The sequence below is a fragment of the Diospyros lotus genome, chromosome 8, assembly GCF_014633365.1.
Source record: "Diospyros lotus cultivar Yz01 chromosome 8, ASM1463336v1, whole genome shotgun sequence".
Taxonomy (NCBI): domain Eukaryota; kingdom Viridiplantae; phylum Streptophyta; class Magnoliopsida; order Ericales; family Ebenaceae; genus Diospyros; species Diospyros lotus.
The window spans coordinates 34,821,741-34,838,135 of record NC_068345.1 but is presented as its reverse complement, the minus strand read 5'-3'; the positions used below and the strand labels follow the sequence as shown (position 1 = coordinate 34,838,135).

Sequence of the window (16,395 nt, the reverse complement as noted above, 5' to 3'; positions counted from 1 at the left end):
ATTCTATAGTTATTCCTAAGACTATGGAGGAGGCATTACAGAATCAGAATTGGGTACATGCTATGCAAAAGGAAATGAGGGCTCTAGAGAAAAATCAGACATGGGAAATGGTGCCTAGACCAAAAGGGGTGCAGCTTGTGAGTTGTAGATGGGTATTCAATGGTAAGTATAATGAAGATGGCACTTTGGAGACGTATAAAGCTAGGTTGGTTGCCAAAGGGTATACACAAACCTATGGCATTGACTACTTGGAAACGTTTGCACCAGTGACAAAAATGACCACAATAAGAATTATCTTATCGTTAGTTGTTATGGTTGGCAATTGATGCAATTGGATGTTAAAAATGCTTTCTTACATGGTGATCTAGAAAAGGAAGTCTTTATGGAGCCATATCTGGGTCTTAACAATGATGTTACGAGGTAGGTTTGCAAGCTAAGGAAAGCCCTTTATGGATTGAAACAATCCCCAAGGGTGTGGTTTGATAGATTTTCAAAGGCAATGAAGACTATGGGATATTGGCAAAGTAGGGGAGATCATACCCTATTTATTAAGCACTCTAAGAAAAGAAGTCTAACAACATTGTTGGTGTATGTAGATGATATCATTGTTACAGGAGATGATGTTGAGGAGCAACAACAGCTAAAGAAGGATCTGGCTCGTGAATTTGATATCAAGGATCTTGGCAAACTTAGGTATTTTTGGGGAATAGAAGTGGCCTACTCTAAAGATGGTATTTTTCTCTCCCAAAGAAAATATACCATGGAATTGCTAGAGGAAATAGGGATTGTTAGGTGGCAGGACTGCAGATACACCCTTAGACCCTAAGGCTGGGAAACTCTAATAGTCCAGTTGTGAGAAAGGAAGATATCAAAGATTGGTGGAATGCTTGATTTATCTCTCTCACACCCGGCCTAACATCGCATTTGCAATCAGTTTGGTGAGTTAGTTCATGCATAATCCGACTGAGCAAGATGTGAGAAGGATCCTATGCTACCTAAAGACAACTCTCGAGAAAGGCTTGCTGTAATACCCAATATTTAATATCAAAGGTATTTTTGAAAATTATGGGGTCAAAATGGAATTTATCAAAGTTTCGATCCAATGTGTAATATCTAAAACATGAACGAAAGGCAAGAGTCCATGTCAAAGTAGGTTAAGAAAGGTAAAATTGCCCAAATAAGTAGGATTTAACAAAATCAAGGGATTCGCGAAGGTTTGAGGTTGAAATTACGCGATTAAGGGCATCCGGGCCAAAGTGCAAAATCTAAAAACTGACGGAGGGTGGTCAAAACGAGGGTTTTTCTAGACTTTCAAGGGTGTAGTGACACATCCTAAACTTGTGGGGTCTAATGGTATTAATGAAAAACCTAGGGTTTGAGTGATAGGGGCAAAATCATAAAATATCAAAGTTGGGGTGTGAAAGTGTAATTAACGAAAATTAGGTGTGAAATCTGCAAATCACCAGCCAACTTTGCGGCAGCCGTCGTCGGGTACCAAGGGGCACCAGGATGTGCTCCAAGCCATGATGGTTCGATTGAATCTAGCCATTAGTCGAGATCTACGGTGTAATGACGTGAATTAGTTTTTAAAAAAAATCGGAATTTGTCCGGAAATTTCGAGGCAATTTGATCACCATTTAGCTTGATTCGAGGCTTGATATGATGAGGATTCGAAGCTTGGCAACCAAGTAAGCCTCTGTATGGTCGAAAATCCGATGGAAATTGGGTATAAATAGGGTTCGAATGGCCTAGGGTTTCAAAACAAAATTGAAGTAAAGTAGCCACGTTTTAGCTTGAATCGAGCCTCAAGGATAAGGGGCTTTGTTCCTTAAGTGCTAGGGAGGATTTCTGGAGATTTTGGAAGGTTTTGGTGTACGTTTTAAAGGGTTTTAAGAAGCTAGCCGAAAAATCGGGCCTCACCGGAGCCACAGCTGCAACCGAGTTTTTGAGGGTTTCCCGGCGGTTATTCCGGCCATCTAAGGGTACCTATAGGTTCGCCTCAATGAGAGCTTCAAGGCCATATAGCTTGTTTGGCCATTGGAGGCCATCGTCGGAGAAAACAAGGCGCGTGTGCTGCACAAGTGGACTTCACCCTCAACCACATGCCAGCGCACGAGGCCCAAGTTTTTCCTGAAATTTATTTTAATATTTTTGTAAAATTATTTTAGGGATGTTTGTGCAAAAATATTTGGAGAAACTAGGTGTTAGGTATTTAATATGAATTTTTGAAGAAAAGAAAAGTTTGAAAAAATAGAGAAAAATTAGGAAAATTGAGAAAATTATGGGGAAAATAGAAATATTAATCTCTATAGTAATAATGGTAATTAGGAGACGACTTGACTGTTAGAAGGAAGGATTGCACATTTTTTTAGGTACGACACGCTTTTCAAGGCAAAAATCGTTTTTTCCTTAATTAAAGTGAGTGGTTCGATTTCAGTCTTACCGTTGTCTTGAAAGTGTTTTGATGTGTGTGTAATAGGTTCAGGGGAGCGGTTCTACCCTCCCGAGCTTAGGATTGCATGTGTTTGGACCAATTCCAGTGAGCGGTTATACCCTCCAGAACTTGGGATATATCGTATAGGCGTTTTACTTACATATTTGTGGCATCGTTTGCATATTGATCATGTGGGAAATTGCATCAACTGTTTTACTTATGAAAGAGTCGGTGCATGGTATGTGTTTTTTTCATTTCATCGAGGTGTTGATTTTTGTGTCGTTATCGGGATAGGGTCTCCTTGAGAATGGGGCAAGGTTAATCCCAGTGATCAGGTGACATGGATGGGCACCCGGGGATTAAGTATGTCGCGGCAAGGTCAACTCTATTGGTGTGTGGAATGGATTTTCACTGGAGGTTGAGTATGTCAGGGAGATTTCTCAAGTTAAACGTGTTGCATGTTGTCGTTGTTTGTATATGCCATGTTCATGTGTCATTCATGTATTTTGTAAGTTGTATCATGCCATCACTTAGATGTTTTATCATCTAATCTGAGTTATGCCCTTGAAACATTCAACGTTACAGCTAGGGACTGTTGTAAGGGCGAGGATGTGGCCAGTTAAGGGCCAACGGTATTTAGTGTGATAGTTGTTGTATCATTTTGAGGCGGTAGTATTTATTATATGTATGAACAGTCGCATGTTAGTTGTAATACTTATTTTGCTGTGGAAACACTATGTATAAACCTCGTGGTAGGCCACGGTATGTTGGAGTTATTATATCTGCTGCGTAATTTTGTGACTCGTTTGGTTTGGGATGACTATCGATCTTGTTAATTAAACGAGCGAGATTGGGGTTTCTAGGATTTCATCTGCATGTGAAGATTGTTCTTGAGGCACCGCGCTTGATGTTCATGAAAAAAAAAAAAAAAAAGATTCCCAGAAATGCCCTTATAGTAGCATGTTCGACGAGGCGGGGTGTTATACTTGCTATCCAAACCAGGGAAGGAAATGAAGGTTGTAGGGTTCACAAATGTTGATTATGGGGGCTCTCTAGTGGATAGAAGGTCAACTACAGGGTATTGTGTCTTTCTTGGAGGCAACTTGGCATCCTAGAGGAGTAAAAAACAAGGTGTGGTGGCCCGGTCTAGTGTAGAGGCTGAGTTTAGAGCAATGGTCCTTGGTCTATGTGAGCTATTGTGGCTAAGGATAGTGCTAGAAGACCTTAAAATCTCTAGCCATGGATTAATGAAGCTATGTTGTGACAATCAATCGGCCATCAGCATTGCACATAATCTTGTACAACATGACAAGACCAAACATGTTGAAATTGACCGACACTTCATTAAAGAGAAGTTGAAGTCTAAGGAGGTATGTATACTTTTTGTTTCTTGAGCAAATCAGGTTGCTGATATATTAACAAAAGGCCTACCTTTCAAGAGATTTGAAGAACTTGTAAGTAAGCTGGGAATGATAGATATCCATTCACGAGCCTGAAGAAGAGTGTTGGATGATTCACGAGATTAAATGAGAACTAGAGGAGAAGGATCGCGAGCTGCTTTCCTAAAATCAAGACAGATCTTCTCCAAGATTAGGATAGTGATCCTGATTTAATATGTTTCCTAATCTGTAATTGTATATTTAGTTTCCTTGTATAGTGTACAACATATTTGGTTTTCCTTTTCTACAACTTTCCTATAGTGTAATCTTCTTCCCTATTAATAGGGAATCTATTTTAGCATCTAAGTATCATAATAGAACGATTCTTTGTTTGTTCTTCCTATCCAATCTATACCAATTTCTACACTACCCATGTGCAACTATTCACTGCCTATAACTGCTTCTACAAGGTATCACCCCTTATCAGCAGTGGGTACATGACTCTTTTTTAGAAAAGTTTTAGAAAGGCAGCATTTGGTAAAGCACAGCTTTGCTTTTAAACCACAGCTGTTTCTCTACAAAAGCAGGTTAAGTTGCTTAAAAGCAAAGCAGCTCTAGTGGAACCCATATTTATTACTTATTTTTAACACTAATAAGAACGACATCACACTCAGTTATCAAACACTATTTTTTAACATTGCTTTCACTGTACAACACAACAGCTATGGCACAGCACAACACAAAAATACCAAACAGGCCCATTAAATAAATAGATGGATATAAAGAAGACCACTGGCCTTAATTTGTTTCCACTCATATGGTGGTGAGAGGTTCCTGTTGTGCAAATGCTTGAAATGGTTAACAATATCTCAAATTCTAAAAATCATGTATATACATAATTGGCCTATTCCCTTCCATTCTTTGTTTGGGAATATATTTCATTCATGTCATAATGCCCCTTTTAGCCAATTAAATCCTCTTTTTATCCATTTTCCTGCTGAAATAAAATTTGAAGCAAAATATGTGAGAAATATCTTTCTTCATACAATTTCAGTTGCATTTAGTGAAGGAATCAAAATGTTGGATAGATATGGATTCATACTTAAAGTTCCTTTCAGTTTAATTTACTACTTTCTGCTATGACTTGCCTTTTCAATGGATGTTTTCTTGTACCGGCATGGTGGAGGAACCACTTGTGGTAAGCATGAGTAGTCCAAATTCGCTAGGCTAATAAATAGCTAACTTTGCCTCATTTAAGTATGAAACTCTATTGAAGTTTTATATGCTGTTATTGTTGTTACATCTCTTGTCACAACAGGAACAGCGGTGATGATAGTTATGCTTGTAACAACGTTGCTCATGCCTTTAATCATGTTACTAGTATGGCATCGCCATTGGATGGTTGTTCTTATCTTCAGCAGCTTATCTCTGGTGGTGGAGTGCACTTACTTCTCTGCTGTACTTTTCAAGGTTGGTCAGGGTGGCTGGGTTCCGCTTGTGATAGCCGCAGCCTTTCTTCTTATCATGTATACCTGGCATTATGCTACAATGAAACGCTATGAGTTTGAGATGCACAGTAGGGTCTCAATGGCTTGGCTTCTTGGACTGGGACCCGGGTTAGGACTGGTCCGTGTGCCAGGGGTAGGGCTTGTATACACTGAGCTAGCAAGTGGGGTGCCTCATATTTTTTCCCACTTCATCACTAACTTACCTGCCATCCATTCTGTTGTGGTTTTTGTGTGTGTGAAGTACCTCCCTGTGTATACAGTCCCAGAAGAAGAAAGGTTTCTTGTAAGACGGATTGGTCCCAAGAATTTTCACATGTTCAGATGCGTCGCAAGGTATGGTTACAAAGACCTCCACAAGAAAGACGAGGACTTTGAGAAAAAGCTCTTTGATAACCTCTTCCTATTTGTCCAACTTGAGTCCATGATGGAAGGGTGCTCGGACTCTGAGTACAGCTGGTATGGCCACCAAAATGAGAGGCCAAGAGATTTTCTGCTGAAAGATAATGCCAACACTGTTTCCAGCAAGTTGGATCGGACCATTTCATCAGCGGAATCGATCGTTCAAGGAAAATCGCCGACAGAGACCAATCATACTGTGATGTCAGGAGGAAAGGCCAGCAACAGCAACCATACTGAGGTGGATGAGTTCGAGTTTTTGAGCAACTGCAGAGCTGCTGGGGTTGTGCACATACTTGGGAACACAGTGGTAAGTGCAAGGAGGGATTCCAATATCTTCAAGAAAATAGCTGTCGATTATATATATGCATTTCTTAGGAAGATATGCAGGGACAATAGTGGGATGTTCAATGTTCCTCATGAAAGCCTCTTGAATGTTGGGCAGATATTCTATGTATGAAATTCTTATCAACTATTATCAATAAGAATACCAGTCTCCCTTTTATTTATAAGATGCAGGAGACAACAGTAACTAATCTGGTCATATGATAAGAGATTTGACTCTTGTGAAAAGAATTGATAGACTAGAATAAGTATTTGCTAAATGAGGTAGAGAAAAACTAAAAAATAAAATTATTGAGAGAATCTTAAATATTATATGAATTATAAAATTCTTATGTATGATAAGGTTATAAAAAAATAATTGAAGAATTATAATTCATATAAATAAACTTTTACATGGAATAAGGATTGATATCTTGTTGTTAAGATGAATTATGAGTTCTCTTAACATTTCTATACTTGATACTCTTATGCTTAAGTATCAAAGTTAATAAGAAATGAAGGACTTGTTGTCAAGAAAATATTTTTTAAAAGACATCTTCTCTATTGCAGGCCAATGAACTAAGACATAATAATTTGAAACATTAAAACTACTGGACACGTTATCCCCTGACCTCTAATTGGATATTTCACTTGAGAGATTTTATATATATTAGCTGGTTTCATTAATTTAGAAAAGTTACTGTTAACTAGCACTTGAAGTTTCATAAATACCAATAATAACAATTTACTTTTCCCTTTTTGACAAGCCTATGTAGTACCCACTGCTTCAAGCTTTACACAAGACATGTATACATTTTCGAACGATAATCCCAAAGCAAATATGTTTCATGACTTCACACTGCAGGCTCACAACAACATAAAACTAGTTCATTAGGGAACATCCAGTGACACCAGCTAGGCAGCTACTTGTTTGCTTGCGGTTTAGTTAGAGTATACATCATGCGCAAACGTCGAGCAATTTCCCTAAATGATGGGCGTGCAACAGGATCAGGAGCCCAGCACTGCTCCATCAGAAATTTCCATTCAGGATCACAGGGGCTTGGCAGGGGTGGCCTCAGCGTGTTGCTCACAATGCCGCCTGCAGCCAAGGAGAGAGGTCATCAATCTCGGCATGAATCACATATAATTGAAGGCCGAAACTATAAGATAAATAGTCCAATCAAAAGCTTTTCAGTTTTAATTTCAAGGAATCCAACTTTACCACTGCAACTAATTGTGGAGAATCTACAGAAAAACTGTTACTTATTGTTAGATACATATGATTGATTGGTTGAAGTTTTAATTGAAGGGGAAGGCAAAAAGTATGGCCATTGGAATCTCAATATTCATCTTGCACGACATAAATATCCTTGTCATCCGCAATGTGGTAGGTTAAAAGATATTGAAAGCTTAGACAAGAAACATACCGATGATATATAGAATCAAGTATCAACATCCTCTAGTCCTCCCGCCCTCCCTCTACTTAGGTAGGCATATGGGACAAGGGAGAAAGAAAACAGGAAATGAAGATAGGAGAGAATTGATGAACACACCTATTATTGCTCCATAATGCATATTTGCGTAAGGCTCCTCGCCGGTGAGAATCTCCCAAAGGACAATACCGAATGAGAACACGTCAACCTGCCACCCCAGAAAAGATCATGAACACTGCCATGGAACATCTCAAGATTTTTGTTTTGCTTAATCCTTTTGTCTCTCTTTTAAGAATGTTGATCTTCTCTCTTTTATTATTGTCAGAACAATACAAGTAAAAATGTAGAAGCCAAATTTAGCAAGGACGAATTAAAGGGAAAATGTACATTAGAATAATAGATCCACCTAGTCATAACAGATTTAGTAATGCAAACTTATAAATATCTAAAAACCATCTTCAATCAAGAGAAGATCAATCAACTTTTTCTCTACATTGAAGCTTTTAAACAGACTAAAAGAACAAAATACCTTTGCATGAACCATAAAATTCCAGAGGTAAATACTAAAATCATGTATTCTTATGTGTTTCGGACAGATCATCACTAACTACCAGTTAAACAGGCTATGACTGGTAAGGCATCACCTTTTCAGAAACCTTGCTACTGGTACCATTTAAGAGCTCTGGAGCCATCCATGGAAGGGTTCCCCTGACTCCACCAGTAACTAAAGTATTTCTTTTAATCTTTGACAACCCAAAATCACCCACCTGGAGAAAAGATAGACTAGATGCTGGTTAGGTCAGAGCCAGAGAACAAGAGAACATTTTGGCCCTACTATACCCTACATAAATCATTTGCCTAAAACTGGTCGATAATATAGAAAATATAAAGAGAAAAAAGTAAAAGTTGCAATAGCACAACATTCTGACCTTGCAAATGGGACGTGAGGGATCTTTCAAGTTCACCAAGAGGTTATCACATTTCAAATCAAAATGCACAATGTTCCTGGAATGTAAATACTCCATCCCAAATGCCGCATCCATTGCAATTATGAGCCGCTTGCAATGATTAAGCTGCCTGCATATTTTGGGATTAGATGACAGATGAAAAAGGAAAGTAAATAAACAATAGGTTTTTCCACCAGCTCCCAGGTGGTATAATCTTATTTAGTGAGGGAAAAACATAGGTTTTTAAGAGCTTATTTACCTATCCTTGCGAAGCAAAACATGTCTCAGGGAACCATTCACCATGAATTCCGTGACAGTGGCAAGTGTCTCTCCTGGTCCATCCTGTACCACACCATAAAATGCCACAACGTTGGGATGATGGAGCTTTGAGAGTATATCAGCTTCACGCCAGAACTCCAGAGACTGCCAAAATGATTTGATTTAATCAAAAGAATTTACAGCAAATTTTAGTCCTCATCAATGAGGCATGAGTCAGAAAAGAACTTGTAACCATCTAAATAGCATCTCAACTATATCCAACTGGCAGCCCTTCCCCTGCCTTTCTAGTTGTAACTAATCTGTTATTCAAATGATCATTTGCCTTCATTAGCATAATGGCAACCTTGTTGGGTGTGACCTGTCAAATAAACTAGGCAAAACTATTTCATAAGATGAATACAGAAGCTCACCAATCTTTCTTGCTCAGAAGATTGTCCCGTGAAACAGGTTTTTTTTATTCGTTTAATGGCAACATCTGATCCTCTCCATTTTCCATGATAAACAGTCCCAAAAGTTCCAGAACCCAATTCTTTCAACTCTTCAAGATCCTCATTCTTGATAATCTGCTTCAGTAGCCAGACTTAAAAATAAGCAATAAATGATGGTCCATCAAGTGCTTTTAACTGAATGTGCATCTAACTGGACTCCAACAAAGACATTAAGAGGGAAAAGTTTATTTAATTCCCTTGGTTCATTAGCTGATTAGTTCTCTTTGTGATTAGTTCTTCCCATCAAGAACTTGCAGGCCAGTATGAATCCTGTCTCGGGTGTAGAAATAAAATAACCAATGCTGATGCATCAACATGTGCATTGAGTTGTGTTGGGACATGAGGCATTGTTGAAAGAAACTTTATCCTGTCAATTCTTTATAATTCTTTTTTCATGAAATATTTTGGATGCTCATACAAGTGGGCACTCAATTATACAGAAATGTTCTCAGTTTTCTCTTCACAACAACAAGCTTAATTGAGAAAACAAAGAAAATATTTAAATGCATTAAAGAAGAGGTATTGCTTTTATTTCCCTTCTGCTTATAAAGCACAAGTACTCCAAAATGCTATCCAAAGAGATCCTTAACATTATTAGAACAAGTATAAAGAATTGAAAATAGTTGTAACTAACAAATTTTCATAGGCTCCTCTCCTAGGAGCACCAAAAAGGTGTAGTAAATGCTATCCAACCTACAGGGCTACTTTTTCTCTTTCTTTTCTTTAGGTACATACCTGCAAGGTACTTGGGTCAAACTCTCCCAAAGAAGGAACTAAAAAGGGAATGCCAGATTGCCAACCCTCTAACTTCCCATCCTTAGCCTAATAAACATAGGATAGTCAATAAATGCAAGCAATCAGTTAAAGGAATTTGTATTTGAAACAATGCTATCGAAAGTACCTCGATTTCAGGTTCTGGTGTTCTCGGGTTAACTAAACAGTGTAACAGTGTGCTTTTGTCACCATTAAACTGAGAACTGTTTTCAGGATGCAGATCCATGGTTTTAGGTATAATGGCACTAGAAGAATGCAGCTGGAGCTTATCTGTATAACAAGTATGGGAATCTGCTGGAGTGGAGTCAATTCCCTCAGTTTTTGAAGGTGGAAAACTGTAATCAATTGGAGTTCCACCTCCCCCTTTGATATTTGTAAGTGGCGATGAGAAACCAAGGCGATCCTGATCCTTAAGGGAAAAATCTGCTCCACTAACATCACCTTGGACCAGCTTCTGTAAGAATGACTGATGCTTACACTCCTGGTTTTCCATATTCAAACTCAGTCCAGTTTCATCATGCAATGGATTGATGCCAGCAAGGTCCTCAGAATTTCTAGCCTCATAGACAATATCAGACAAGAAATCAGGAGGGAAGCGATCATTAATGTCAATAAGAATGTCCCCATGCGCCACAGTGCTAACACAGGAAGACTCCCTGTTAGAAGGAGCTCTGATTTGGTTTCCCACTTGAGAAAATGACTCTGCATACTCCCCGGTGTCATTCTCACTGTTCTTTTTCACAGTTAGCCTTCCATAGTGAGACTCTGATGCTATGGAAGCAGAGTTCTCCTGCTGCTTACCAGAAGGTCCTTGCCTTCCTATGGCATGATTATTGACAAATGTTTCTTTGACAACATCAAACTGATCTTTATAATTATTAAGAACTCCCACCATTTCTTGGTCATCTCCCAGTGCAACTACTACAGGCCTTGACACAGGATTCTGCAACTTTGAATCAAAAGGTTCTTCAGAGATTGTAGATTTCATTTTCTCAAAATAACTAACTGTTTGATTACACTTGCGAGATTGCACTAATCCTTCTTTGACAACTTGAGGGTTCATATCAGGCAATTTTACAGATGAGGGTGACCGCTCCATGTGGGAGGCCACAGTTCCAGCAGGCAACTCATCTGCTGATTCTATCATCTGCTCTGGCAGATCAGAAGAACGTGCATGCCATATAAGAAGATGAGGATCATCAGATCTTTTCAAATGATTTACTTCTGCCTGCTGCCTCGGTATATGTTCAGAAACAAAAACCCTTTGAGGAAGCACTTGCTGTTCAAGATAGCTACACTTGGCAGAATCCGCCTTCGCTTCTGCATATCCTGGAGCAAATGGCTTACCAGATGCATTGAAGTGGTCATTTTCATATAATTCATTTGAGTGCCCTTTACTTAAACCTCCATGAGGAGGCATTGCATGCCTTACGGCTTCCCCTTGCTTGATATGCTTTTCTGTAGGTAACAAAGATATCCCTGTGCCTCCTGCAAATTTGGCTTCAGAAACTTCCCTGGGCATATAATGTGAAACAGAAATTTTGTGTAGAGAGTTAATTTTTTCAAGTCTCATTGTCTGAACTATGCCATCGCTTTTGACTTTCTCCTCCTTAATTGACATTTCTGGATCCTGAGCATGAAAGCCTTGCTGTTTCTGCTGTTGAGCTGATCCTTCCAGTCCAGTCAGATGCCCATGAAAAGGTGTTGGGACTAAATTTTCTACATCAGGTGAATGGGTAGATGGATGAGAAACATAACCGTATTGCAATGGAACAGAAGAAGGAACAGCACTTCTGCCATCATCACAGAGGTTTTCTCTAGGTTGGGGAGTAGTCAATGTATGAAGTTTTCCTTCATGATCTACCAACTGAGTAGGGTATACTTGAGGGTTGGATTCATAAGTACCAGAAGAACTCAGCACCACTGGCTGAGAAAGATTTGTTAATGAAGGCATAGTAACTGTAACAGATGCAGGTAGAGCCCCAGCTGACTCATCTTTGCCTCGCCCTGTTTCCTTTTCAACATTGAAATTGAACAATTCATGCAAATTGCTTCTTGAAGTGCTTCCCAGATTAAATGAGTTCTTCCCTGATCCTATGTCCATGCCATTCACTGCAGCTACATACTGAGTTTCAGAATCACCTTCCACATTGCCCAGGCCCAGCTGCGAATCATTTAAATCACTGCTAGAAAAAAGAAACATCCTTAGTTTCTGTGATCCACCATGTTCAACTGAATTACACTCCTCCATCATATTATGTAGGTCTTCGTCACAAGATACAGATACCAATGCATCAAGATCCTCACCAGGAAGTTGATATTTGATTGTATGAACTTGATTGTAAAATTCCAATGCCTTTACTTTTAGCTCTGGCCAAGAAATGTGCTTGCTTACCCGAATTATACGAGTTTCACCTCCAACATATCTAAGTTTTCCATCACCTGGCCGAGGCAGGATTTTACCACCTAAACTGCAGAGAAGCTTGATGTTTGTTGATGAATGATCAGAAACTTCAGAAGAAGCATAACCATGAGCTCCCAAACTGCTGACATTTTTTGATGGGGTTTGAGGTATGGATTGCCTAGACTCATAGTGCCCCCTGTCTTCATGTACAGAAGAGCCACTTCGTTCATTCTCTCGGGTATGGCCTTTATCCATGGAGGAAATCATAGAGATATCTGATCCACTTTCAGAGCCTGTGTGACTGAGTCCCAGTATTCCCTTCAGATCTGTATAACTAGTTGCAGAGCTGGAATCACTGGAAGGATTTGGTATTAAGTGCTGCCTTGAATTTACCCTTTCCCTCATAAATTCAAGAGCAAACTCCTCACCAGTTTGAATGGAATAATTCAGCACAGGTCTAGAAGCAACTGGAATATTGAAATCTGGATGTCTTAAATTAGTATTAATGGAACTGGATAGATCTTGAAAAAACCTTTGATTTGTGGACACAAGTCCCTCTTTTTTAGCATCCGCAGAAATATATTGAACTTGCTCATGGGTTTTATGCTGCTCCAGCATACCGCTTCCAGTATTTCTCTCCATTATTTCAACAGCAGAGGTACAAACCTTGTAGATGAAATACCAAGAAAAACCATATGATGCATAATCAGCAGAAACTCTGTGCCTTCCAGCAGAGACAACCAATCACAAATTTCTCCAGCAGAGATATAGATCTCCCAAGATTGAACAGTTCTCAATCAGCAGTTTTGAACTAAGGAATAAGCTAATATTTTAGATGCTTAATGATCTTCCCCGAGAAACAACAGAGAACTGCAATCAAATGACAAAAGGATAGAGAAATAAATCTTGACATGAAGAAATCTCAGACATCAAAAATTGCAGAGACAATGAGTAAAGGATGTTGAATATGTAGAAGAGAGCAACATATAAATGATCACCTAAATGAGAAAGAAGACAAAAATTGCTACCAAAATCAATATACGCAACAAATTAGAATAATCTTTAGGTGATATATTCAATCATTATGTAGCCAACATCAACTAACAGAACATTTACATCACCTTAAGAGAACTGTACCAATTCGAGGTGCCATATGGTCAGCTTAATATTGGTTTATTATAAACTACTTCTTAAACTAAGCAGCTTATTTGATACAAAATTTACACCGAGATCGTCAATTAAGTCATTAGCATTGTAATTGGAAGTGGACATCAATATGGGGCTAGCAATTAGATAACAATATGGAATGGAGCGATGTGCAATTAGTGCTGTAGCACCGCCCCGCAAACAGGGATTGGAGCAACTATATGAACAACAGTATGGGACATTGAGCTGGAGCATAGTCCCGTATTCTCATCCCTTGAGCTGGACCAACTAATGTGTTCTTTCGATAGAAATGCACATACACATATATCAACGCTAAACAGACAACACAGCTGCCTAATTAGAAATTTAGAACATAGCATATATGCATGTTTATATGAGACAAGAATAAAATCCTTTACCTCGCAAGAAAAAAAAAAAAAGAGATACATAAAAAAAATGAAAATACAAGAGTCAAATGCACCAGGGACGTTAAATAGAAGCCAATCATCGAGCAAAAAGTTGGTGAATTCGAGCATACCATAGTTATTAATGCAACAATAGTACACAAACGTCTGCAGCAAGGAAACTGGTAAAAGATGCCAATAATCCCACTAAAACCTCGTGCACCAACCAGAAAAAGACCACAGGGTAAAACCCACCAGAATCAAAGCTCAACCGCCAAATAATAGTCCACTTCCCATAGCTTCAACTCCCACAACTGGAAGCACATAAATGATCGAACCAAATAAAAAAAGTTATCGAGGTCGTTTAATTCCAATTAAACCAAGCAATAGCTTCCAATACAGGTCAAAACAAATAAAAATTGAATCGCTGATAAATACCCAGATGGTGAAATTCCACAGAAGGGGACTCAAATTTATGAACAACCAATCTCCATCTCAATCCAAGCCCCAAAAAAGACTATAATCAGCCAGCTCGAAGTGTTCATCCAGCAGCAGGTTCCATGGTCTCTCTCTCTCAATTCAGTTGTCATTTCGTATTGAATTTGAGGTGATGCTATTGACAGGTACGTTATGGCTTTTGTTAGGAATGGGTACAACTACTTCAAACCATTACGAATTGTAATTTTCTCTGGCTTTAAGCGACGCATCTGGCCTTTGCTTGCGCTTGACACAGTTCAAACTTCTGAACTATTCGGGAAAAAAAAAAACAAATAATTAACCGTAAAATCTAATTTATCGCAAAGGGTCGGCATTAAAGAACTGTAGTCAACTTCGTCTTAAAAAGCAAAGAGTTGCCGTCAACGATTATGGCCGGCTCAACCCACTTGCCTCAGTTTCACGTACCTCACTGCGGTCCCCACCGATCATTTAGGTCCACGTGGACAAGTGGGCCCACAAGTCCCTGCCGGGTGCTGGACCTAGAGACGACGAGGCGCCTGATGTGATGAATATTAATATTTGATTATATTAATGTTTCTAATATTAATTTAAAAAAAATACTATTAATACATCATGAATTACATTTTGAATTATATAATATAATTAGACTATCAAAAATACCCTTCACTCAAGACGGTGAGGTAAGCCCGTAAAGTGCATAACTAAAATACCCTTCATCCAAGACAGTGATATAAGATGGTAAGACATAAGGGATATTTTTATCATTTATGATACATTGTATAACCCAATATGTAGTTTTAAAAAATACTAATAATATGATCCTTAATTTAATATGAACTACTATAATAAAATGATTACCAATAATTATAATAGTAGTTGAAACTCTCTAAATGCAAATGATATTCACACAAAAAATAGTGAATGTAGTTAATACCAAATTTTGATTTTGATGCTTCATTCTTTTTAGCGCGTGAGAAATGTAATATTATTTTTATAAATATTTAGAATGAATATTAAAATTAGATTCTTGCAACTTTAAATAGTGGTTGTGTGACAAAAGTGTGATCATGTATTTAAGAGTTTTTAATTCAAATTATTATGAGTAATTTTTATTTGATGAATAAGTTTATATAGACTTAATTTTGTTAAATTTAACTTAATATATAAGTAGAGTGAGGGGTTCAAGCCTACTACATCTATACATGTGTGTTATTGTGTTTTTTTTACTAAATTAAAAAAAAATAAACATCTTCATTCATCAAATTTTAACTCTTAAAATTTGAACAGTCTAAATAGTACAAAATATAAAATGTAAAGATAATTTACTCTAAATCTTAACATTTACTCTCTAAAATGATTCTCTTAACTATAATAAGTCATCAAGAAACAAATAAAAGTAAATGTCACATCAGTCTATGTTATTTTGTACATAATTTATCTTTTTCAAAATTATATTTAGAAAATGGATAAAAAAAAAGTATCACCTTTTTTTTTTTGTGCACTCGAAATGAAATAGATGCAATTTTTTAATGATCTCAATTACCTAAAAGACCCAAAATTAGGAAGCAAATTAGGGTTGCGATTTCTTTATATCTCAGATATTTTATCTTGTTTCAATCGACTAAAATCATAAAATTAATTCATAAAAAAATAGTTCAAAACACATGAAAATGAAGTACCAACAAAATTAATCCATAAAAAAAATCCACCTAAATCGAACCCTTTGTAATTTTGACAAATTTTACCAACCCGTAATTTGGTTTATTCTTAGTAATTTGGTCCCCTAGTTTGTTTTTTAATAGATTTTGCAACACAAATACATTTTTATGTTTATATTAGGATGATGAGTTTGAAAATAAAAATAACAACAGCAAATAATTTCAAATATTATAAATAAATTATACCCTTTCTCTCTCTTATTATTTGTAAAAATAATAGAAAAAAATAAAGTTAAAAAATAATATCATGAGTCATGATTAATGACAATATTATTAATTATGTAACGTCTTGTTATTTGAAA

The 16,395-nt window shown here is 37.6% G+C and overlaps 2 protein-coding genes across 12 annotated transcripts in view; one reads left to right on the top strand and one right to left on the bottom strand.

The window, feature by feature from the left end:
* The window catches only part of LOC127807323 (potassium transporter 10-like), a 46,069-nt gene extending 39,840 nt beyond the window's left edge, over nucleotides 1-6,229 (top strand). For 9 of the 10 annotated variants that reach the window (XM_052345045.1, XM_052345044.1, XM_052345048.1 and 6 more), the window contains one exon: nucleotides 5,132-6,229. In XM_052345045.1, the coding sequence (XP_052201005.1) occupies nucleotides 5,132-6,177 (1,046 nt within the window). In that variant the 3' untranslated portion in view covers nucleotides 6,178-6,229. The remainder of the gene's footprint in view (nucleotides 1-5,131) is intronic. The other variant, XM_052345050.1, reaches the window with a different exon arrangement.
* A 585-nt stretch (nucleotides 6,230-6,814) lies between these two features.
* On the bottom strand, nucleotides 6,815-14,689 carry LOC127808147 (uncharacterized). 2 transcript variants are annotated; one of them, XM_052346550.1, is made up of 10 exons: nucleotides 14,355-14,688; nucleotides 14,051-14,230; nucleotides 10,090-13,236; nucleotides 9,924-10,010; nucleotides 9,111-9,263; nucleotides 8,681-8,844; nucleotides 8,404-8,551; nucleotides 8,119-8,241; nucleotides 7,595-7,682; nucleotides 6,815-7,140 (listed from the first exon to the last, which is right to left on the bottom strand). In XM_052346550.1, the coding sequence occupies exons 3-10, from the start codon at nucleotides 13,006-13,008 to the stop codon at nucleotides 6,965-6,967; spliced, it is 3,858 nt and encodes a 1,285-aa protein (XP_052202510.1). In that variant the 5' UTR covers nucleotides 13,009-13,236; nucleotides 14,051-14,230; nucleotides 14,355-14,688; the 3' UTR covers nucleotides 6,815-6,964. The 2 variants fall into 2 exon arrangements, with proteins under 2 accessions (XP_052202510.1, XP_052202511.1); XM_052346551.1 differs by lacking the exon at nucleotides 9,924-10,010 and having other exon boundaries at nucleotides 14,355-14,689.
* Nucleotides 14,690-16,395: the final 1,706 nt, after the last annotated feature.